General features: G+C 35.7%; 2 protein-coding genes across 3 annotated transcripts; both read left to right on the plus strand.

Annotated features, from left to right (window-relative positions):
- The first annotated feature begins 150 nt into the window (after nt 1-150).
- Nucleotides 151-8,615, plus strand: LOC135682265 (uncharacterized). Of its 2 annotated transcripts, none has more exons than XM_065197080.2 (6): nt 151-1,452; nt 4,242-4,274; nt 4,415-4,561; nt 5,720-5,827; nt 6,718-6,813; nt 6,960-8,615. In XM_065197080.2, the coding sequence occupies exons 1-6, from the start codon at nt 1,272-1,274 to the stop codon at nt 7,115-7,117; spliced, it is 723 nt and encodes a 240-aa protein (XP_065053152.2). In that variant the 5' UTR covers nt 151-1,271; the 3' UTR covers nt 7,118-8,615. The 2 variants fall into 2 exon arrangements, with proteins under 2 accessions (XP_065053152.2, XP_065053153.2); XM_065197081.2 differs by having other exon boundaries at nt 6,721-6,813.
- A 1,933-nt stretch (nt 8,616-10,548) lies between these two features.
- Nucleotides 10,549-22,694, plus strand: LOC135682260 (nostrin). The gene is made up of 17 exons (XM_065197073.2): nt 10,549-10,690; nt 12,825-12,910; nt 13,625-13,705; nt 14,355-14,417; nt 15,146-15,227; nt 15,342-15,404; nt 15,871-15,972; nt 16,769-16,814; nt 17,170-17,249; nt 17,466-17,564; nt 17,945-18,064; nt 18,214-18,322; nt 19,176-19,264; nt 20,270-20,398; nt 20,567-20,684; nt 21,450-21,521; nt 22,312-22,694. The coding sequence occupies exons 1-17, from the start codon at nt 10,661-10,663 to the stop codon at nt 22,494-22,496; spliced, it is 1,554 nt and encodes a 517-aa protein (XP_065053145.2). The 5' UTR covers nt 10,549-10,660; the 3' UTR covers nt 22,497-22,694.
- The last annotated feature ends 409 nt before the right edge of the window (nt 22,695-23,103 follow it).

A 23,103-nucleotide genomic window follows, 5' to 3' on the forward strand; every position in this document is an offset into this window, starting at 1 on the left:
GATGGTTTTCATTTGCTTTCATGTTCTTCTCAATCGCCTTGATCAAATTTACTCCTAGTAAATCAATTCCCATGTATCGGGGCAATTTTAAAAAAGCTGTGGAAAAGAGTAGAAAAGTTGTGAATCGCCTGCTATCTTTCGCACCACCAGAGCCTGCGAGGAATCGAGTACCCAAAGACGCAAGCACGTATCACCAGGGCTTTTGCCTTTTTTCTGTGTTCCCTGCAACGGTGAAAGTAAGATTTTCCTCGGAAAAACTTGCCACATTCTTGTTTCTTTTTGGTTTTCCAAGATGGTGTTTTTTATCATTGCCTTTGAGTTTGGACCTACCAAAGACCTTACTTTCCCTGTCCAATATTCCTGTTTGTTGACTTTTAATTGCAGCTTGCCAATAAGTAAAGTTTGCCTTCCCTAGAGTCCATCTGATTGAATGGAATTCCATTTAAAACGCACCATCCTATTTGTGTTGTTAAATCCTTACATTACTTTTCTTATCTAATTTGAAAACTAACTCTGTTTTTACCGTTAAATAGTTCCTTCAACATTTCTGTTTATTTTAAACAAAAAACTCTCCTATCTATTCGACTAGTATCTTTTTTATGTCCAGCTTGTTAAACTTCACACCTTTGGCCTTGAATCAATCTAAAAAATTCAGGTCAGTTTTTAGTTGTTAACTTAGGATCCAACTGACAAGCTACCTTGGCAAACCCATGTCAGGAGAAAAAGCTCTTGTGTTTTTAAAGATAATAATAAATTAAACCTGAAAGACAGTTCATGTATGCTAACTGTATTTTACACCTTGGAAAATTTCAAGTTGCCTCCGTTTTTTGCTATTTCCGGAATGAAGAGTCTGTTTAAGATATATTGCCATGTAGACATTTTTGTTGATGTTTTTGGGTAAGTATGTTATAATACCAATGAATGGTCCATATCTCTGTCAAAACTTTGATAAACAACAAAAAGGCAGATTGAGCTTAGCATTCCCAAATTTGTAGCAAGGGCATAAGAAACTAAAGTAATGTAGCAAACGCCCATTCTTTCAGCGAAATGTTTTTTAGCTTTCCCCCTGCTAGTGTGTATGGAGAACCCATAGAGCCCACCCCGAAAAAGCGTTAGTAGCTGCGTTGCGTGGCAGGCAAAGGTGCAACATTGTTTGATACGAAGGAGCAATATTCAAACTGGCGCCAAATCCGCAACGGCTTGTCGAAGAATTCAATTCTGAGTTTACTTCTTACTTGTGCAACATATTTGAACGACTTCTAAGAATTAAAATGGCTGGTTGTTCGCCGTTTAATGTTATAGATAATACAGAAAACCTGGATCAGGAATTTTCAACTTTCTGCAAAAATTTACAGGCCATTTTAACAAAGTCGGATGAATGGCTGGCTATGTGGAAGGAAGCTGAGCAGAAGAGTATGGAAGAACATGATAAGGCAATTGCTTCGTACGAAGGTGAAAATATGCTGCGTCTGAGTTTTATAATCATACTTATGTTCTCGAAATTGTTCTTTTGAGTCTCTGGCCAGTAAAACTTATAAAGATGATCTAACCTTGTCTTGCAGTTTGCCTTTTTGAAAAGGTAGCGCACAATTTTAGAACGTCTTGACGATCAAGCAAAAAAATTCGCTTTTGAAAAAAAATTGTAAAACTGCCTTCTTGACAGAATAGCCACATTTATCAGTCTAGCTTGTTTGCATTTATGTTCTTAGAAAAAAAGAGAGGGAGAGAGAGAGACCAAGTGTCCCTATTAGTTATCAGTACTGTATTATTGATAACAGTACAATTTTGCACTGATAGATCATCCTGTATAGAAGTTCGATTGATTATTATTATTATCATTATTATTATTAGTTCAAGCCAACTTAAATTGAATGATAATAACCTTGATAACATGCTTAAGCCCATACAAGAGCCAAAAAATACTCAAAGAAACCACCTGTTGCTTTATAAATTTCTTTAATGAGCTAGATACTATGTTAAGACTTTCAGATAAGCCTTATTTTATCAGTGTTTTTATTTATACCTATACTTGGACATGGACCAGTTTGTGGAGTATGGCCTTTTTTCAGTGGCATGGCTTGAACTTCCAGACTAGCAGTGCTGGTTTTAGGGGGCACAGCCTCAGGACCCACATTTATGGTAGCTAGAAGGGCCCTGCATCTAAGAAAAAATTCTAAATTGTAAATTAGAAGGGTCATGCAGATGTTTTTCGTCCTGGGCTTTCCCTAAAGCCAATGATGCAGATTAGTGGGTGGAGGGTCATTAATAGAAAAATTTACAGGTGAAGATACATAGATAGAAAGATTCAAGATGCTATTTCACCTACTGATAGAGGATTTTACAGACAGATTGAGGATTTTTTGGACCAACTGAAGATTACGGACCAACTAATGAAGAATTTGGGGTGACACACACCCTGCAACCCCCTCCTGGCTATACCCCTGGCTGTTTTTGCCAAGATTTAAGGTGCCAACAGCTCAGAATGCAGATTATTGTAGTTCTTGGCAAAATCTTGTGTGTACACTGTCATTTCAAGCACATTTACCTTTATTCATGTGGCACTCAATAAGAAGGTTTTGATAAAAGTGTTATCTAGTAAATTCAGTGTGAAATTTCAAATATTGGCATGCAGCAACTACAGTGACCTCTCGTGTTCATCTGCCATACTCTGCAGACTGACCAACAGCTCTGCACCTCAGTTGCTGGTGTGCAAAAATTTCCTAAATATGCCAGGTCTGCCAGAACTATTTTTAGTTCAATGAAGCTAATTTTTAGGCACTCCTCAGTGATACCAAGTCTGCCTCATTGAAATGTTCTACATACTGGAACATGGTTATATAGCTAGTTGGGTGCTGTGTGTTACCCCCCCTCCCCTCCTCTCCCAATTTCTTCATGAGTTTGCTGGCAAATCTACAGCTGATCCACAAAATTCTTAGTTGGCTTGTAAACTCATCTATCTGTAGATGAAATAGCACCACAATTTTTCATTCATCCAAATTTTGTTTTTGATGACTTCACCTAGCCACTGGGAATGTGAATTCATATTCCAGATTTGTTTGGAAGTTCCCTACTGATGTTTAAATACATTTATACAGTTTTAACTTGAATGATTTATGATGTAATTTAAAAGTGGCAATGGTATTCAATCATTGCTTGACAAGATGAAGAGGAAGCTTTTTGAGTGGCATTCATCATCAGGGCTGTTGCAAAGTATTGTGCAAGGAGGTGTCCAGGTCTCACTTGTCAATACAGTGGATGAGCCATCTTTCATTTGGTCAAAAAAGTTTGCAGATTTGCATGAAAGTACCAATAGATGGCAAAGAAACTCCTGCTTGTTCAAATGATTTTTTTCAAAGGGGGTTTCACCTTCATGCTCTCATGGCTATAGATCTACTCACCAAAACCTATGGCAAATGTCAGGACTGTAGAGAGGGGGGTAACCAGGGTAGTTACCTGGGGCCTTGAGGGGCCCATAGAAAATAAGGTATGTATTTTTGGCTATGAGTTTTCAATTAGCAGCATTGGCAGGGCAGGGCCCATGACCTGATTGATATGCGAAATTTAATCTTTCAACATGGGATCAACAAGCTGGTCTATAATGAGGGCTTTTTCTTGTTATGGTTTATAATCAAAACATTGACGATACGATCCCGACAACCACAAATTTGTGGCAACAGCCACAAATTTCCAACAACGGTCTTAAATGTGAAGCAGCAAAATGGGGAGATAGTAAGAAGCTGGCTTGTTTTCAGTCCTACAAAGGCTGCACTCTATTGTTTGCCATGCAGGTTGTTTGAGCACACTATTAATAATGGTTCAAAATCAAAATTGGCTTCTCCTGATGGTTGGGGAGCAAACGACAGCTGGAAAAGATTGTGGGAAAAGATTAAGGATTTCGCCATAAGGAAAGCAAGAAAAGCAGTTTTTTAAACATTAAATTAACTCTGATTTTTAAACTGATTTGTTTTAATGATTTGTTTTATATAGTCACTAATTACATGTTCTGTTAAAGACCTTAAAATACAAATTCAAGTGTTTCAGGGGCGTTGATTTCAAAATTCATGTCTTTTACAGTCCATCTTACTGCATTGCTAAGGGCGTAACCCAAAAAAGGTTTTTGCAGCCTTCGACGGTGGGGCCCCATGACAGTCCCAGCCCTGGGGCCCGACCCGTCTCTTGACGGGCCTTGCAAATGTTCATTTAAAGCCTTTTTTGATTGAATATTCTTAATTTATTTTCAGAGGAAGTTGAAAATCTTAAAAAACAGATTTATGGTGAGTTTGATTAACATTTCTTTTGAACTTTTTAATTTCATTTCCATTACATATATATTTAAAGTAAAGATAGTCAATATGGTATAATCCTATTAAAATGATTCCATATGCATATGTAATAGAGTATACTTTTACAACAGATCAGGACCTAAGAGCAAAGGACATGAAAGATATTATCAAAAGGCTAGAGAACCTTGAAAATTCAAAGCACAAAATGGAATCAGGTGTCAATGATGATCAAAGCAAAATCAAAGAAGAAAATGCAAAATTAGAAATTCTTGAGACAGGTAAAGGATTGTTTACTTTATTTTGTAAAAATGCATAGTGTACTTTCAGTGGCACCAGTGCACAGGTACTGTGGTACATACCAGTTTAGTATATATACTAGTGGTGCCAGAAATAATTTTGTATTGTATGATTTTGCTTGCTTCAATGATAGTTGAATTAATGGCAAAAAACAAATAGAAGGAAGAGCGGCATTATACACCACAGCCGAAATCTGACACTCCTATCTTAAAGCTGGTTGAAAGATTGGCATTGAATATATCAACAAGAGTTAAAACTGTTTGCCTTTTGATAATCCAACAATGAAAAGTCATTCCAAGTTCTATATTCCTCGTTCTAATGATATACACCTCATTGGTGATATAATTCTCCGTGGCCATTACCCCCAATGCCTTTTCAGCAGTAACAAATGATGTCAACCAAACCTAAGTACTCAAATGTATGAAAACTTCTGACCTGTTGTTAAAAAGCAATGAACAGGGTATTTTATCTAAATATAATGTCTCCAGGGGCCATGCCCCTGCCCCACCCTTCCTCTAGCTGGTTTGCTTTGCTCACAAATTTTGCTTTACTATTAAGTGCCATCCTATTTTTTATGCCAGCCCCCACTGCGTACTTTCAATAAGACTCTATGGTTGGGATAGTTTTTCAAATCTCAATTCTAAAAGGGTGGCTTATTCAAAAGCGATTTGAGTAGTGCCTATTGGAGAAGGGAAGCATATTTAAAACAGGATTTTCTGTAGGAGAAGGGTATATTTGGCGCACTGAATATATTCAAGACACAGTTAGAGAGGATACTGAAAAACTAGATGAATTAAACTATATAAAGTTCATAATTCAAATTATATGCAACAAAATATAAGTGCTTTCAATCCAAAATGAACAAACATACTTAGAGAAGTTGCAATCAACTGAATTCTTCTAAATCTGATTGCATAAATAGAGGGCATTTTCAAGAAGCGAGACATAACCAAACCTTAATACTGAAAAGGTCAACAAATGTTTTTAAATATAAATAAGATATATATGAATAAATTAATAAAAGTATAATATATGTACTGTATAGATAATAAAATAGAAAGAAACAAACATTTTATTTTGAAATGTAGGCCATTACTGAGGTTCCTCAAATAGGACTTTGAATGTTTTCTTTTCCACAGATGTCACTGCTCTGGAAAAGTTTGTAAATGCCAAGGAAGAAAAAGTGCTAAAGGGGATTACATTTTTTAAGGAGAGACTGGGTTTGGATTTCAAGACATTAAAAGAAGGTATGCCATTCCATATCAACTTATTAAATCTCTCATGTGGGTCTGGGTTTTTCTGCTTACCGTAAATTCTCTTTTTAGCCCCCCAGGGGGCTTATAAGAGAGGGAGCTAAATTGAGAGAGGGGGCTTAGTAAATATTTTGTAATAAAAACTCATGTTTAGTGGTAAAACTAATTTTTTCCAAATAAAAAACATCAAATCAGCCTTCTATATCAATAATATTGTCATCATTATTGTAATAAATTATTCTAAAATATCTTCTTGGACCGTGTCGCCTTCTGAAATTGAGCATTCGAAAAGGTCTACTTCATCCCTCTGAGTACCAACGGCCTGTAATTTTGGTAAAAGGTTCCCACATGGCTTGTGCTAAATGCACATTAAATCTTTGTCTTGGGATCTGCCGTGATTGGAAGAGACACTGTGTGTGAATTTTCATTTGATACAAAGTATTGAACGACCAATGAATAAAATGAAAGTCTCTGTTTTTGTCAAGTTTACTTGTTTCAGCATCAGTGAAAATTGGGGGGGGCTAAATTGAGGGCTAGATAAGGGGGCTAGTTAAATTTTTCCTACTGAAAATGGGGGGCTAATAAGAGGGGGAGGCTTAATTGAGAGGGGGGCTAAAAAGATAATTTACGGTATATGTGTTGCTGTGATCCTACAAGATAGCTTGAAGGCAGTTAGCTGATGTTGGAGATTGTTGAAAAACACAAGTCATTTTTCTCGGGAAATAGTGAATTAAGTTAACGTTGTGGAATTATTTGTAAGCATTTTAGACTTTTAGATCCCTTTCGGCATTTCAGAAAATGATTCAAGTCAAAACAAAACTTCTTAACTTTTTCCCATCTTCAATTGTAGATTACAAACATTAATGAAAAGCTTTTGTTTCTAGAAGACAAGATAAGGGTTATTTTTACCAAACTGGATGAGGACAATGAAAAGAGACAGTTTTCATTTGATACAAAAATTGTGGAATCAAAATACATAGGTGAGATTTCTTATCCTTTTCAATTAATTTTATTTCTCTTGTTGAATCAAAGCTCTTGTTGAAGACTTTCAAAATGGAATTGATATCTAGCACTTGTTTGACCACTCTTTATATTTGATAACCATTTGCTTTTTGTCTCTTTATAGTTTCGAATTGCAACCCTGCAGTGCAGCAGCTTGATGCATATGTAAAGGAAGTCAACCAAACAAATGACTTCACCAAGTTTGTTGTCAAAATGCGTAAAGCGTTCAAAAGTACTCTGGAGCGTGAAAATGATCAAAACATTTCCAGCAACATTATGTAGAATAATATAGAATTACAGCCTGTGTATATGATTTTGAGAGAACATTGCTTCCAAAGTTAAACACCTCATTCAAACCATACCCGAAATATCCCAAACTATATGTTGCCAATTGTTGAATTACCATAGAACTCTGCATAGGAGCTGGACTCGATTCCCAAAACGTGACTTGCCACAAATGATTTTCGAACGAACGAGCACTTGTAGAAAATCTAAGTTGAATAATAATTCTTATCTCACAGAAATATTCAATCGCAAGAAAATCTGAAACTTTACCTGTAACACAAAATGTCAGATGTCAGAAAATGAATACGGTTTCAAATTATCAAATCGGATACGTTGACACGTGACCTCGGAGTATAAAGAATTGTTTTCAGATATATTTTTATTTGCATATCCATCAGCTGACATTTTCAGGTTCTCGTCTTCCTTCATCAAGTCAAATAAAATTGCCCGCTCATCAACCCTTTCCATTCCTTTCTCCTCTACATCCAAGTAATTTAAGCTCTCTATTACTCCTGCTAATGTTCCTATAATTTTCCTCATCTAACGGTCCGTCTCAGCAATTTCAATTTTGAAGCCTCAAGTCACAGTCGATCAGTACTCTAAATCTCTTGTTGCGATTTGTTATGGAAAATATTGGGGCTTGGGGTTTCTAAACCTTGTGAATTTTCTGTACGAACATGTCAAATCACATCAGCTGACAATTGTATTTTAGTTTTGTTTCAACCCAAGTACGAAACATTTTATGGATAGGACCAAAGAAATTTTTCCGATTTTGCGTTAGGCCTTCCCTTCTGTTCCGTTCCTTGGATTGACATTGTAAATATTGATTTTTGTAACTTTATTACTGTATTCAAGATAGTTTTATGTTTAAGATATAAATGCTGTATGCAGTAGAAAAGCGTTATCACGAATAATGTAAGGGCGAAGGAAAAGTTGGTAATAGGAGTTCATTATAACAAGGAATCGTTGTACATGGAGTACTGTAAAGGACCAGATCATTTCGAATAGCGAAGTTTATGATAAGCCCGGTTCGTAATAAGGGCATTCCACTGAATATGTATTTCTTTTCTTTATTCACCGAAAATTCTTACTTCCCACCGAAAATTCTCAAATGTTTACTGAATATACCAAAAGTTTTGGCACCTGATTTTTTGATACTCAAAATTGTCATAGTTACACACATTACAGATAACTGACAGATGTAAGACTGAGCCAACAAAAAAACTCTTCAGATTTTGTACATGGTTGGGCATAAGGTGCACCTTCAAACTTTGCATTTTACTCCGTCAGATACTGAAATTTTAAAAATTGGCATTATAATAATGTGGTGATGCTTTTAGATTGATGTATCAATTATAAAATTATGTAGTATGCAAGCTTGATATTGATTTTAAGCCATCCTTAATCTCAAAAGTTCTTTATACAGAGATATGCAATAGGATAGTGATGCTGTCTGTCTTTAACTTTGCCCATTTAATTTTGTCTTTAACTTTGATTTGTGTTTTCCTCTCCCTTGTTTGGTTACCCTGCAAATTTCTTCGTTTTGTAATGGCACAGAATGAGAACCTTATTATTGGGAATGATCCTTGAATAACATGAAGTGATAAAACGTTGGCAGGCATTTAGCCTGCTGAAGAGGAGTTAGGGTCTGTGACGCAGGGGCAGGCTAGTAGGCATTCCGTAAGCAGCCCCCCTCTTTAAAGAATAGCTGTACACTACTGGGTTTACGTGCTTAAAAATAAATACGAAGTGACTGCCCATCTTGAGGTGAAAATAAGTCTGTGAATGATAGAGGGGGCAACCCTTCGAGCCTATAAGCAAACACCAGACGAGCTATAGAAATCAAAATTCAGTTAAGAAAAGTAGCTAAACATTGATAAAGAATTCGTACGAAGAGGAATTATTAAGGAGGGGCTCTCTCAGGAGCTAGGCAAACCCCATTTCAGAGAAAACCAAATTGCTTGATATTGTGGTGAACTGTTCTCATTAGTATTCTGTTTATATGCATTTTCACGTCCTCTTATTGTTCACACATAATTACCATTGTTTTAACGCATTTTAAATACTCTTTGTTGTTTCTAATTGTACTGCACATTAACTGATATCCATGGAAACAGTTTAGTTGATTTTAGTTTTGTTATGGGGTGTGATAGTTGAGTTCGTAAGGATCGAGGAATGAAATTGAGTTAGAGAAATGAAAGAATTGTTTATTGATTAAATTCTCAAGCGGTGAGTTCGTTCCATTTATTTTATGTATATAGATATCTTAAAGGGCCTCCATAATATAATCATGGAAACTATAGGGAAATGGCGCTAATAACTGTCTGTATTCTATAATAATTGTTTTGAAAAAGCTAGGCGAAAGATACGAACAGAGTCTGTAGTTTTGTCTAAAGTTTTTCTTTTAAATAAAACGTCACTTAGTTTTTAAATTCAACGTCAGACGAAGCTAACAAGTAACTTATAAAAGACCCGTCGGAAATTTTCTGGCGATACTTTGACAAACGAAACAGCAAGCTGGCTCAAGGCATTTCAGTTTAAATCCGTACAGAGTGAAGGCTTTGAATCAGCAAGAGTGGATCGCCATGGTAAGTGACCATTTAATCAAGTCATGACCAGAAACAGTATTTATGAAATTTTTAACCATGTAATTTGTTGTAATTATAACTGTTACTTTAACTATTTTGGTGATACATATCCTTGACTGACAACAGAATTTATATTCTGAAAAAGCAAGTTTTTATAAATATTACTTATTGTTGTTATTATGAATCCAAGGATTATTTGCCAAATGTAAGTTTTTAGTTTAATATAAACAACAATGACTCTGTAACAATATTCTCCTACAAATTGCTTCCAAAATCCCTGCAGATTACCACTTTCGTGAGCCACCCTCAAGCCCCCTTTTCTGCTTCACAGTGGTTGAAGTCTGTAAAAGACCCAAGAGGGACAGAAAGCCTACATACAGGCAGGCGACTGAATCTTGCAGCATCTGATATTTTGTGGCTTAACAAATAATGAACTTCATAATGATGGGAGATTTGGGTTACTGGTCGGTAATTTCGATCGGCAATAGAGAGGGTACTACTTTCATGATTAGGTTACACTAACCGCATTGCTTTTCCTACTAGAGGGTCTTTTTCATTCATTTATAAAGATAAATTTTTCTATGCCCCCAGTTTGGGCAAAAGCCTCGAAAACATGAAAAATAGCTAAACCCTAGACCACAAGAGTGGTAAAAAGGATTATCTGATATATTATATTACTGAATGCGTGTTTACGTTATCGAACTACCAGCAATAATTAGTGATTCACATATTTGAAGGGCAATAGGAAGCTTGTCACACCCCAACGCCCTATTTCGAGCCTCCCTTGGTTTCTGCATTGAAAATTACTGATTTGAATCCTATGTTGGAATCCCTGTGTATTTCCCCCTAATGGGGCTCATCGGAAGGAGGCTCCAAATAGAGATGTGTTATCATTTGAAACTGGAGGTGTAGACTTTCAGTTCTCTGCCACAAATCGTCATTTTGAAGAGAAATGGCGCTGCAATTAAGCGATGTTTTTGTGGTGAGTGTTTGAATTTGTTGTTGCCTTTGGGCATTATCGATTTCTACAAATCTTCTTCTTATTTCGGCCAATACTCATTCACAAAGTCGAATTAGAATTTGTCCCGATTGCACAAAAATGTTTTGTTTACGCTGACACTGTTGTCGATGCAAGAAATAATATATTGAAAATTTGATTTATTTGATAAAACAGATTTGAGTTACTAGCCACAGCACCAACCCTCCTACTGTTTTGACATCAATACGTGTATCTAGAAATTCTAATTTTGGATCGAGTGAAAATGAACCATTGTTGGGATATGTCATTTTTCCTTCTACGCAGGGAAGCAATGTAGACGTTTTTACAGGAAGTTAAATGTTTTTCGGATGAAGGATTACCAAAGCTCAGTTCTTTGTTTTTTAAGCAAATGTCCTGCTTCACTTTTGCTGTCGGATTCAGTTTGGTTAAAAAAGCCTTTTGGGGCAAAGCTTACAGTGCTTACAGTTCGCTTACAAAGGCAAATTGTCTAGGAATATGCCCAAGCAATTTAATATCCGGATACTTTTAAAGTATGCTCTATAGAATATTAAATTTTTTATCAAAATATGAGATATGATGAAATTGGGCTACTTCATTCAATCCAATAGCATTTGCTACTTTTTACATCCTCAAAAGAAACAATGCCCTACACTTCCTCGTATGTTATATTAAATACAGCTAAATGTCAGAATTTATTAGATCTATAACATCAAACATAATTATGCTAAAAAGAAACAAGCTAAATGTAATATCTGTCTTCATTAGATTTTTGCCCTACTATCTTTCAAATCATTGTTTTGGCCTTCAATCTATTCTTTGGTTCTCAAAAAAACTTTTGAAAAGATTTTTTGGAAGTATTAAGTCAATAAACCCACATAGTCATCCCAAAATGCCCATGTGATTGAGAAGAGCCATTTTGAATGAGTTGAGAATGGCCCATGTCACAGAAAGACATCGCTAGAAGGATCAGAAACATTAGGTTGCTTTCTAATAGATACAGAGAAAGACAGACAATAGAACAAAGATCTGAAATGAGGAACACTCGTTATAACACAGTTAAAGTCTACATTAGTAGTAAACATCAAAGAAACAATTTTGATTGATTGGTATATTTGAAGAATTGAAAATGGCAGATGAACCAGAGAAGAGACCAAATAGAAAACCAGAATGAAAAAAGCTATTATAGAAATTTTACAGATAAAGGGTGGTATTGAGGTTGTTGGGGGAGCAAGGATATTGCAGGAAAATACTGAGATGACCCTGTAGGTTAAAAACTACTGACAGATCGAGCTAGACTTTGGAAGGGTCACAGGCTAGTAGTCACTTGTACACTAATGATGATGGCTGGGACAAAAGATTTTTTGCTAATACTTCAATATTGTGGGATTGCTTCATTAAATCGGGATTGCTTAACCCTTATCAGGAAAACTGGACATAATTTGTGTTTGTATTAAATACAAATAAATTTTGTTTCTACTCAGCATCTAAAGATAGTTTTTCAGAGACTGAGAAGCTGGATGGTTATCAAACAGTGCTCTGGTACTTCCTCTCATTGTGACTGCACCTCTTCCTTTTACTGTGATTTCGTAACTGGCATTGCAGAGAGCTGGTGACTCTCCCATTTTAAGCAAATGTTTGGTCATGTCAGGGACTCAGACCCTAGTCCCTGGATCAGTAGTTTGCCACCCTAACTTGCTGAGCCTCTTTCACCCCAAACACTTGATACAATTGATAGTTTTCTAAATGTAGGATTTCTGCCCTTTGTGAAGATATTCTTGGCCATGAGTCTCAAAAAGCAGAAACAGAAAATATAGAGTATATTGTAAAAGTTGACTAAATATTGTATACCAAAATGGACCTTTAATGATCACCACTATCATTTCTATTATTTTAGGCTTGCCAGCTATAATGTATGATATGTAGTTATACCATGCCACAGTTATGACCATATATTAGGACATTCCCATTAATTACAAATATTGACTTTTTTCATTTTCTTGTTACCAAGTGTTTATTTTTGTAAAATTGTTTTCCAAATTATTAATGTTAGGAAATTCTGTAATGTGTCTAGAGCATTAAAATTGTAGGGCTAATTGTTGAAACTTTTTTTCTGTAGACAACAGCTGTTTTTGAAGACCTAAAGAAGTATTTGAGGCATGGTAATGACTTCTGCAGGGATGTATCATCAATAATCAATGAGAGGTTGGTTTTAGATATCATCTGTACCAGCTAGCAGGAAATTAGCCCTCGGCTTATGAAAGTGGATTTTCATCTTGTAAACCTTCCAGTTGTTTGCGTGATCTTATTATTATTTAGCACTTAAAAATTTCAGCTGTCCACATGACTTAAATATTGCATGTCCACAACAATTAATCAAACATTTCATTTCCAAGGCCACTTTTTCCAAGGACAAAATCCCTTGTAAACCAATACTCTGTTCACATCCCTTGTTCAAAGAAAGCTGGACTCTTTTACGGTTCCTCTGAAGGGTTATTGTATGGAGTGGTCACTGTTGCAATTCTTCTTTTTTTTCCAGTAGCTCCTGTTTGTTTATTTTCTTTTATTTTCATTAGCATCTTTGTTAAATTATATGTATATCAAATGTAACTTTGTTGTAACTTTGTAATGTGATGCAGTGTAATAGTTACAGGGTTACACTCCATTTTCATGCTCTTTGCACTATCATCTTGTAATGTCATTTGCTCATTAGTAAAGTGTAAATTTTTGGTTAAATTCATATGAAAGAATATCTTAGATATTTATAAAGTTTGATCATTGTAAGTGTTATCTGCCGCCTTAATTCTAGTGAAATGTCTTTATTTGTGCTACTTCAACTGAAACTGTTATGCCTTTGGCCCAATTTTGCTATGTTGCACTATGTAAAATTGGATTGTTCATGTTGACTTCTATTTAAAGGGTAAAGCTGGAGCAGACTTATAGTGATGGGCTTAGCAAATTAGCTGTTAGGGCCAAGCGAGCAACAGGGGAAACTGCAGGGTATAAATTTTATCATTTTTTATTTTGATCAATTGAATGATCATTCATCCATTTGTTCATTTATCCTTCTTTCTTCCATCAACACATCCATTGTTCATTTCTAATTGTTAATTGTCAACCAGTGACAGACACCTGGGGGCAGTCACCCTCCAATATTTTGGAAAACAATGGTCTCTTGTTCTAAAACAATGGGGGGGAAATGTGACATCATTTTGTCAAAAACAATAGACTTGCCCCCAATATTTGACCAAGTCTCCGCTCCTGATGTCAACATTAGATTAGACACCCAGACTTGCCCTAACAGAGTATGACATTGCTTGAAAAACCAAACAATGGTCTTAAACATAAATTTCCCTTTCTTTATATATTTTTTTGCTTTTATCACTTAAATTCTTAGTAGCCTTTTTAAGCTGTTGGTATCATTTAGGAATACAATATTATAAGCTTAATATTACAAAAAGAATCAACTATATGGATTTCAGCTTTGCATTAGTAAATTTCTTAGCAAATTTATCTTTTGAAAAAAGGAAGCTAAATAGTTTGTATAGAGGACTCTTGATAAGTGTTCAAGCTTCTGATTTATAACTATTCTTTTGAAGCTTAATTATCTTACCTAATTTTTTTATGGATATTCTTGTTTCTCATTCAGTACACTACATACAGCATGGGAAAGTTTTGCAGCTCAAACTGAACAAGAAGCAGAAATAAGAAAGTCAGTTTTGTTTTGTTTGGTTTTTTCTACTTACATGCTACAAATTGAAAATGTTTTGTTAAATTTCAAAATCCGAGGTTATCTTGTTTTTTCAAACATTATTTATTTCTGTCTGTAATGTTTACTGTGTGTGCAAAGGGTTGACTAAACGTGAGTCAAAACTTTTTCACCATCTTGAAAGCCCAGTGTACAAAAAAAGTTGGTACAAAGCTGATGCAAAATTGAAGTCTAACATTGTTTCTACATTGATAATTGTTGAAAATGAACTTTTTATCAGCAATGAAATGTCAATGTTCTGTTAACGTTGTACCATGAAGGTTGATACAATGCTGAGGCATAACAATGAATGTTATTTTTATCCCTTGTTCTTCATTTTCTGAACCACAGACCTAAAATCTGGAATGTGGTTCCAAGAATACCTCCTATGTGTCTAAAAATAATGGGAGGGGGGACAGGGCCATTTAGGTAACTTTGGAAAGCAGCTCTTACCTACCTTTGGAAGTTAATGAGTTTTTGTAATCGGGCAAACCTCTTGAGCAAATTGAATTCTAGCCTGGAGACAAAGCTGATCTATCTTTGAAACCTCCAGTATATATGGAGTGGAAAATTAATGGTCACTTTTAATACAACTGGTGAAGAAATTATTCAATAATGATTTTTTTGTGGAATTTATGAATAAATCACAACTGTTCTGATGTTAATGTTGGTTTTTGTACTTCACCTCATAGATCATTAGCTGGTGATTTACTTGAGCAAATTGTGAAGCCCTTCAAAGCTTTTATAGACAATCAAAGAGACACTAGAAAACAGGTAAATATTCAGACATATGCATATCTTTACTCCCTTTCATTTATCTGATTGGTAACTGTTTGAAAGTTTCTTTATAAGCATGCACCAATCATCCTTTCTTCTTGTTTGTATTAGCTGGAGCTGGTAGTGGAAAAAGCAGCCAAGACGCATACGGACAAAAAGGCAGATGAATTAAAGGTGAATTGATTTTATTAACTCTTGTAATGAAAGATTTTGAGCTTCAACTTCGTACAGAACATATTTATATACTAGCACATTTATTTTTATACTTTTCTCTTCTGATTAGAATTTTGCCTTCGGGTTGTAAGAATCTTTTTTAGCAATTTGTAGTTGTATTTTCAAAAGTTCGTTTTCATTTACGACATTTAGCAAAATTGTAGGTCACATATAGTTGACTCATTTGATGTCTTGGGTTGGGGTTCCCATGGGAAATGATTTGAACATGGACAGCTTACCCTTTCAGACTACTGGAAATTTTCTTCTCATGAAAATTAGAGCATGATCGTAGCATACTATTAATTGACTTGGCTTTATGGAAGGTTGAGCGATTTGCGCTGATGCACCAACGGCCTAACTCGCAGACTCTGAAGTATGTTAGTCAGTTATTTTAACACGGCTTATGTTTTTGGCTTTTTCTTCTGAGGCTAAAAGAACTTCTTTTAAAGAAGCAAAAGAGTCTGAATCACTCACGGTTCAAGTCGAAGCAGCAAGAAGCAGGACTACTAATGAAAAGGAATTATCGAAAGTACACAATGCACTTTATCTTCTTCTTTTCAAAGCCCACAGGGCCTAACTATTGTGGTAGACCAGCTTATGATTTTAAAGAACATCAGGAAAGAAAATATTTGTGCAGATCTTGTTTTAGCTTTTGGAGGTCTATTTGAATGTTGAAAAAACCAACAGTCATTAAACAGTCATTGCTTTTAAGTGTCAAAGCACTGTTGAGCTTTTGATTGGTTTGATTTCAATTTTCAGAAGACCGTATCCCAGTCCGATTAATTAATTATTAGACCGATAAATTATTATTAATTATTATTAATTATCGATTAATCAATAATTTTTTAATTGCTTCAATTAATTATTTGACCATATTCAAGTTTTTTGGAGCCTTAAAAAGACTGGAATTTTTTCTGATATCTTTGCTTTCGTATTATTTATTACGCAGGATCCTAGTAGGGTTTTAGCAGCATGCAAGGAATTAACCAGATTGCATTCAAATTCCTTTTTGTGACCCCCTCGTTGGGTTTTGTATTGTAACTTATACCGCAGATATTGCCAAAAAGTATTTATTTTTGCTTGATAATAATTTTGTTTGAAGAGGAGTAATCGAAAGCATTTCAAGGTTTGAGGAGCACAAACAGGAAGGGATAGGCAGCTCTAGCTGGAAAACAAGATATGCTTTCAAACGAAGTGATGCATAAAATCTTCTTCTGGAGTACAGACTTCAAGAATTCTTAATTTGTTAGTATTTAAAATTAAGTGTCAACCAAAAGGCCTAGTATATTCTTATGAATTTATTACCATTTCTTTTTGTTCCTTAGCTTGATACGAAATGTAGAAAAGCCGAAGAAAATGTTATTAAATCCGGTAAACCTTTCATATTCTTTCATATTCTGAGTTAATTTGCAATGAATGTCCTGTTAGAAGGCACTTCCAAGTAACGGACACATCAAATCAGCGGATAGATAGCAAACATTATTTCTAGTCTTGTGAGACACACAGGTCCCGGATTCTCGTTAAATGGATGTGTCACTGTGTTTTTTCAACAATTATGTAATATACATTTTTGTTTTATGTATACTTTTGTATTTATGTTTTGGTAAATATAATGGGGCAATGTTGAGCTATAACGCCTAGGCTCGTGATTATCGCATTAAACGTGAAACTCAGAGTGTTGCTTTCATGTTCCTTTTTTTAAATGTCTCTTTTTGTCCCGTTTTAGATAAGGAGCACATACGGAGAGTAGTTGAAACTGAAAGGGCGCGGCTGGCCCTTGAATCTTCGTTGGCAAGCTCTTGCAGCGTAAGTTTTCTTCAAGTATTCTGTAATTTTTTTGAATATTTGTAACTGATCCTCGCTGGACATAGCAATGCATATATTAAGCGATGTAGTTTAATCGATAAAAAATGTATAAATTTCTAGAAAACAATATGAGCATAGTGTCGATAAATTCCTAAACAAACGTTTTGTCCTAGCGTATGTATGTAGCTATCAATTTCATATCTCGAAAATTTTTAGGCCCTTCAAACACAAGAAGAAGATAGAATAAGCTACTTGAAAAACATGCTTAAAGCATATGTAGAATTTATGAGTGACTGTGTTCCCAAAGTATCTGAGGTGAGAAGTTGCAACTTGCTTAAATCTATTTGTATCTTACTATTTCTGTTGAAATTTATATTAAACAATAAAAAATCTTAGTATATCAAAGTGCAAGATGGCGGAGAAGACCGTACATTTAATTTCCTACTTCTGATAGAAGTGATTTGCGATTTTAAGTAGATTTTTCCCTTGATATTATGCTTATGATTTGAATGTTGACTTTTTAATTGTTTTCTTCAGAGTTTCATCGTTCTGCTTTTATGTATTAAGCCGTTGCTTGTTGTACATTTTCAGCTGTCGTAGCCATTTTTATTGCATTCTCATTCTAAATTGCTATGAAATTTCGTTGTTTTTCTACGGTACATCAGTGAAGTTTAAGGTTTTCAATCAATTTTTAGGGTTTTGGCAAGCTAAGTGCAGATACCGAGAATATGGATTCAGCCGCAGATATCAACGAACTGATAAAATCAAAAGGCTGCGAGAAACAGCCAGGGGAGCAAATACTATTCACATGCTACGTACGTACAATAGAAATTTTCGGTTTTATTTTGTTGTACAATCCAAGTGTGCATCTGTAGGTCTGAAACTCCTTCGTAAGAAGCAAGTTAAACGATTGTGCCAAAAGTTGTGTTTTTATATTGGCTACTTGAGTTTCTTTGTCCTGAAGGAAGCGGATCTTAGCTGTCAGATGGACGAACAACGACGTAAACTTGCTCTTGAAAGCAAATACGAGCAAGTTCGAAAAGCGTTGAGATCAGAGAAACATGCAAGATCAGGTATTTGAATACTTTATAGCGTATTGAAGTCATCAGACATACTGACCTTTGAAGATCGAAAGTTCAATTGAGTTCTGTATTCAGTTTGCTGTGTAGGTGAATATGGCTCCCCAATACACTCAGCATGTAGGAAAACTGTTGAAAAGGAGTTTTCTTATAAACTGAAATTTTCTTAGCCAACACAAAATAAAACTTGATAGTTCAATTCCTTTTGTTGCTGCCTTCTGTCTATTGTTGCTTCTGGGTATCCACTTGCTGCAGTTAAGACATGAGGTTATCATCAAATCTTTGTCAGACTAGAATCCAGTAAACATGACAGCCATATGATCAATGACCTTGAGATAAGCTAATGAATAGGAGAAAAAGTGCTACACTCAACCTCGCTTTGATTTCGTTGTTTATCTGAAGAAGATTTAAGTACTTGTGGGTATTGTCCTGAGGAAAGATGGGCACGTATCTGGACATTGGGCCAAACCTAGATTCGAACAGACTACTCGCCTCTACGACCAGGAACTTTAGCCATTTGATCATTTCGTCATTTTTGAGATGGGAAACGATAATAAACAACTGTTTCTGAGGCGATGAAGCATTGTTTGTTTTATTTTATTGGCATTTCTAGATTGGGAAATGAAAGGGTTGTTTTGACCATGATCATGTGTAGTAAAAACAAATGTCTCTTGCAAATATATATTATTACTTCTTGACTGAATAAGTGATTTTCGTTGTACTTTCCCAAAATGTTTTAAAGAAGATGTTGGCCCACAGTGTTTTGTATTCCTGGAACCCACTAATCCATGATAACTAGTTTTGTCAACCGTGGTGAGTACAGTCAAGTTTCTTTACATTTTTGCAGGTCTTGGAAAACTTGCCTCTGTCTACCAAGAAACACCAAAGTTCGGTGGCTCCGACACAGTTGATGACGTCTCTTTGCAAATTGCGCACGTATGAAAGTTTACATCAAGCCTGATAACAATTTGATGCACGTTCTGTGAATATATGCTAAATAGGAAGCTCCCGCTTCCACCCCCCCCCCCCCCCCACTTTTTTGCAAAAAGTGTTTTGCAAAAAGTGTTTACAAGAGAATAAGAATTATAGAACAAAATGAAAATGGCAGAAAAGAATAGTGCGATAAATCCTTTTACAGTATTGCTTAATTTCCAAGAAATAAGCAGGGGTCTATGGTGCCTCATAAAGTAACGATTTCCATTTTAAGATCGAAATTAATCAATCTTAATAAAAGCATGCCTTAAAAATGGTAAAAAGTTTTAAACGATTGTAAAAAAATGACTGCAAGGAATATCCTGAAATGTATTTTAAGCTAATCTAAAGGGCGTGGTCGCAAAATTTTCTGTTCTTTTCGCTCGCAGCGAAGCCTCTTCTTTTAGGTATACCTAAGGCCTCCGACAACCTCTCGCCCCCCCCCCCCCCATGGACTTCAGTGTGTAATTTTCAAGGTGATGATACCATTTCTGAAGGATGCACAAATGGTCTTATAAAATCAAATAGCTTAGCCAACATATCATCGTTGTTACTAGAGCTCTTTATGAAAGTAAACCCTAAACTTGCTCCATGGGCCTTTGTTTTGCTGCTGCCACAGACGCTACAACAGAGGTTAGCGCCCGTCATAAATCTGTTGTAGCTGTAGCGTCAACTGTTGTAGTGTCCGTCAAGTGAGGCAGTAGTGAAACAGAGGCTAATTGAGTAAGGCTAGGTAAACCTTCCATATTTTGCGAGCTATGGCAACAGTTTGAACTTGCCTTGTCTTACCTTGTCACCCGCCTTCTGTTAGACAGTCCTTGTATATACTGAGGGAACATATGAGCGAGCGGCACAAACCCGTGACCATTGACACAGTACATCGTTTTCAAACACAGTACTCTTCTTATACAACAATCATCTCCAAAGTGCCAGTGAAAATACCAATGGTACACCTTTCTTCTACTTCAGGCAAATGCGGTTATCGATTGTCTGGATGCAAGCCTGTACACGATAAACTGTAGTCTTTCTCAAGTCAATGGATTACAGGCGCCTCAATTTCGGCTTTCAGACTGCATTCAGAAAACCAAAGACAAGCAGGCATGTTTTTTTATTCTTGGGTTTCTTCATTGAAATAAAGATAGAAAATATAGATAAATGATAGAAAATGATCTGATTAGCTTTTATCTTATTCTAATGAATAGTTCAAATTTACGGTTCTTTTTATTCAAAATGAATGTATTTCTGAATCGATGATATCTTTTGCAGAATTTACCTTTTTGGACGTTGAAAGTGCCGTTCGACAGATTAACAATTGGTATTCCTGATGAACTTGACGATGAAGATTCGGCAATGGCACAGTCTGTCCCACATTGCTATGAATCAGGTTGGGAAATCATTCTTTTCATTTCGGTTCTTTTTCTGTTTAGAGTATTCCTAACACCCACAATCACTGACTCTCATCTACCCATAAACACCCCATAACCCCATACCCTAGAGCTGTCCTCAAAACACGTTTACAGGTCAGAAGAGAGAACAACACCTCCCCACCCTGAACAGACAGTGTTGAGATTTTGTACCTCATCCCTTCTCCCAAGCTCAGTGTTATCTCTGGTACTAAAAAAAATCCCACTCCAACTTTGAACGGGGGGAGAGGGTAAATCTTGGACAATACATGCATGCTACCAGGCATGCTAACATGCATGCTGTCCAAGATTGTAGTATATCAAAAGATCGATCTATGTCTTATATTTTACCATACCCTTTTAATGCTATCTTTAGTGGGACATTAGTGGCTATTAAGGGCTTCGAATTTTTCAGAAATCTTTTAGACAGGCACGGGAGTAGCTAACGGGGAATGTAGGGGTGCGACAAAAATACTTAGTATGTCGGTAAATCTTAAGTTGGATCTCAAAGTCCGCGATTTTTTCAGTATATTCGACTATAAGTAGGTGAGATAGTACCTCGATTTTTCTTCATCAACTTCTTCGTCAGTAAATTTCACTATTGATGCCCCCCCCCCCCATCCCCTAGTCTGAAAGACAACTCAAGATATCCACACGACCGGCGTAAGCGTGGACTACGGGAGATCTATTCATGCATAAAATTTTTAGCATATATACTAAAGAACTAATTTTAATCCCTAATGCAGATGAATTTGAAGACATCGAGGATGGGCAACCCCACGGAGCTGTAGCGGCCACAACAGACCAGACTAGCCGAGGTATGAAAGTTTGAGTGCGCTCTTATTTAGTTTCATATCACATTACTTCTTATTGGTATTGTCCTTAAACTATGACGTCACTAAAAATTTTAAAATTTTGCATTTTAATCAAATAACTTGAAAGAGAACCATGAAATTCGTCTAAATTTGCAAAATATTTCGACTAAAAGTCTGAATATTCAAGAGGTTTTTCATGATTTCATTTTAGCTTTTGGGGTCAAAGGTCAAAGTTTTAAAAAGCAATTTTTGTGCCTTCGGACTTAAGAACTCTTTTTTACAATATTCTGAGTGTTCATACAATATTCAATATGCGAATGACACTAGACAGAGACATCTCTCTCAGTAAGCATGCTCTGTTCGCGTTTAATTGTGATTACTTTTGTGGCTGAATATAAGATAACAAGTATGTTGTATGCAAATATTTGCGATCTGTCAGATTAGGCCTCCTCAATGCAAAACATTACCAGCAACTTATGAACTGAAGTTTTTCCATGAAAAGAACACTCTGATAGTATTTTACAAAATAACTAGCAACAGAAATGAAGCGGACCTGCAGATTGGAAGTGGCGAAATAACCTTGTATTTTATATATAAAGCCACACAACCAAGCAATATTATCAGATGAATTGAAGTCAGTGAATAAGCCCAGTTATTGGCCTTTTGAGAATCTGTGTTTACGTTTCAAGGAGAATTTTGAGGGAAGTTTCGATGAGGATAATCTTGGTGCTTATTTACTAAATCCTTAATCTTTGCGTTTACTAACACGTACATTGTTATCTATGTCAATTAGCGTCAAAGGATTACGGAGGAAGATGCCGAGCAATATACGACTACACTGCAGCTCGGGATGATGAAATTACAATTCAATTAGGTGACGTCATCGATGTAATTTCTCGTTCAGATGGAGGCTGGTGGACTGGTACAGTAAATGGGATAACGGGGGTTTTTCCTGCAAATTATGTCGAAGAAATTTGAATTTTGCTATTTTGATGAATTGCTAATATTTAGGCTTTAAATTTAAGTGTGATGTAATGGCTCTTGCGCCAATTATTTTCCTCAATTGAAGTATTGCATTCTATTCAGAGTTGGAGTTTACACATAAAGTATTAAGTTTCGCAGCTGTAAATAACGGAGCTTTGGTAACTATTTTCTTATAATATGGATTTTCATGATGGTATGGAAAGCTTATTGTGTGGATTTTCTGCAAATTCTTTCAAGGACAGACGTGATTAGAGACTTCGAGTTAAGTTAATGATACAATACAGAACATCGACAGGCGTATCAAGTGGAAACTATGATTGATTGCTGCTCTTTGAAACGTTTGTACATGTTTTTGCAAGTAGTTATTTGATTCTCTGCAGGCGTTTATAGACGAACCATGTCTCTAATACAGAGGGATTTCTAAAGGGAGGAAAAAGGCATTGTCTCGTTTTTGTTCCCTCGATTTAAGAAAGGGAACCATAACAGAAATTATTATGTGATTATTATTTCATAATTTTATCTTGATTATATACTGCATGTTTTCAGTTTTTTTGCTACACTATAATGAATCCGTTTGTATTCAATAAAATAGTAGACATTA

Source organism: Rhopilema esculentum, chromosome 16 (assembly GCF_057945365.1).
Source record: "Rhopilema esculentum isolate cy_ngs chromosome 16, ASM5794536v1, whole genome shotgun sequence".
NCBI lineage: Eukaryota > Metazoa > Cnidaria > Scyphozoa > Rhizostomeae > Rhizostomatidae > Rhopilema > Rhopilema esculentum.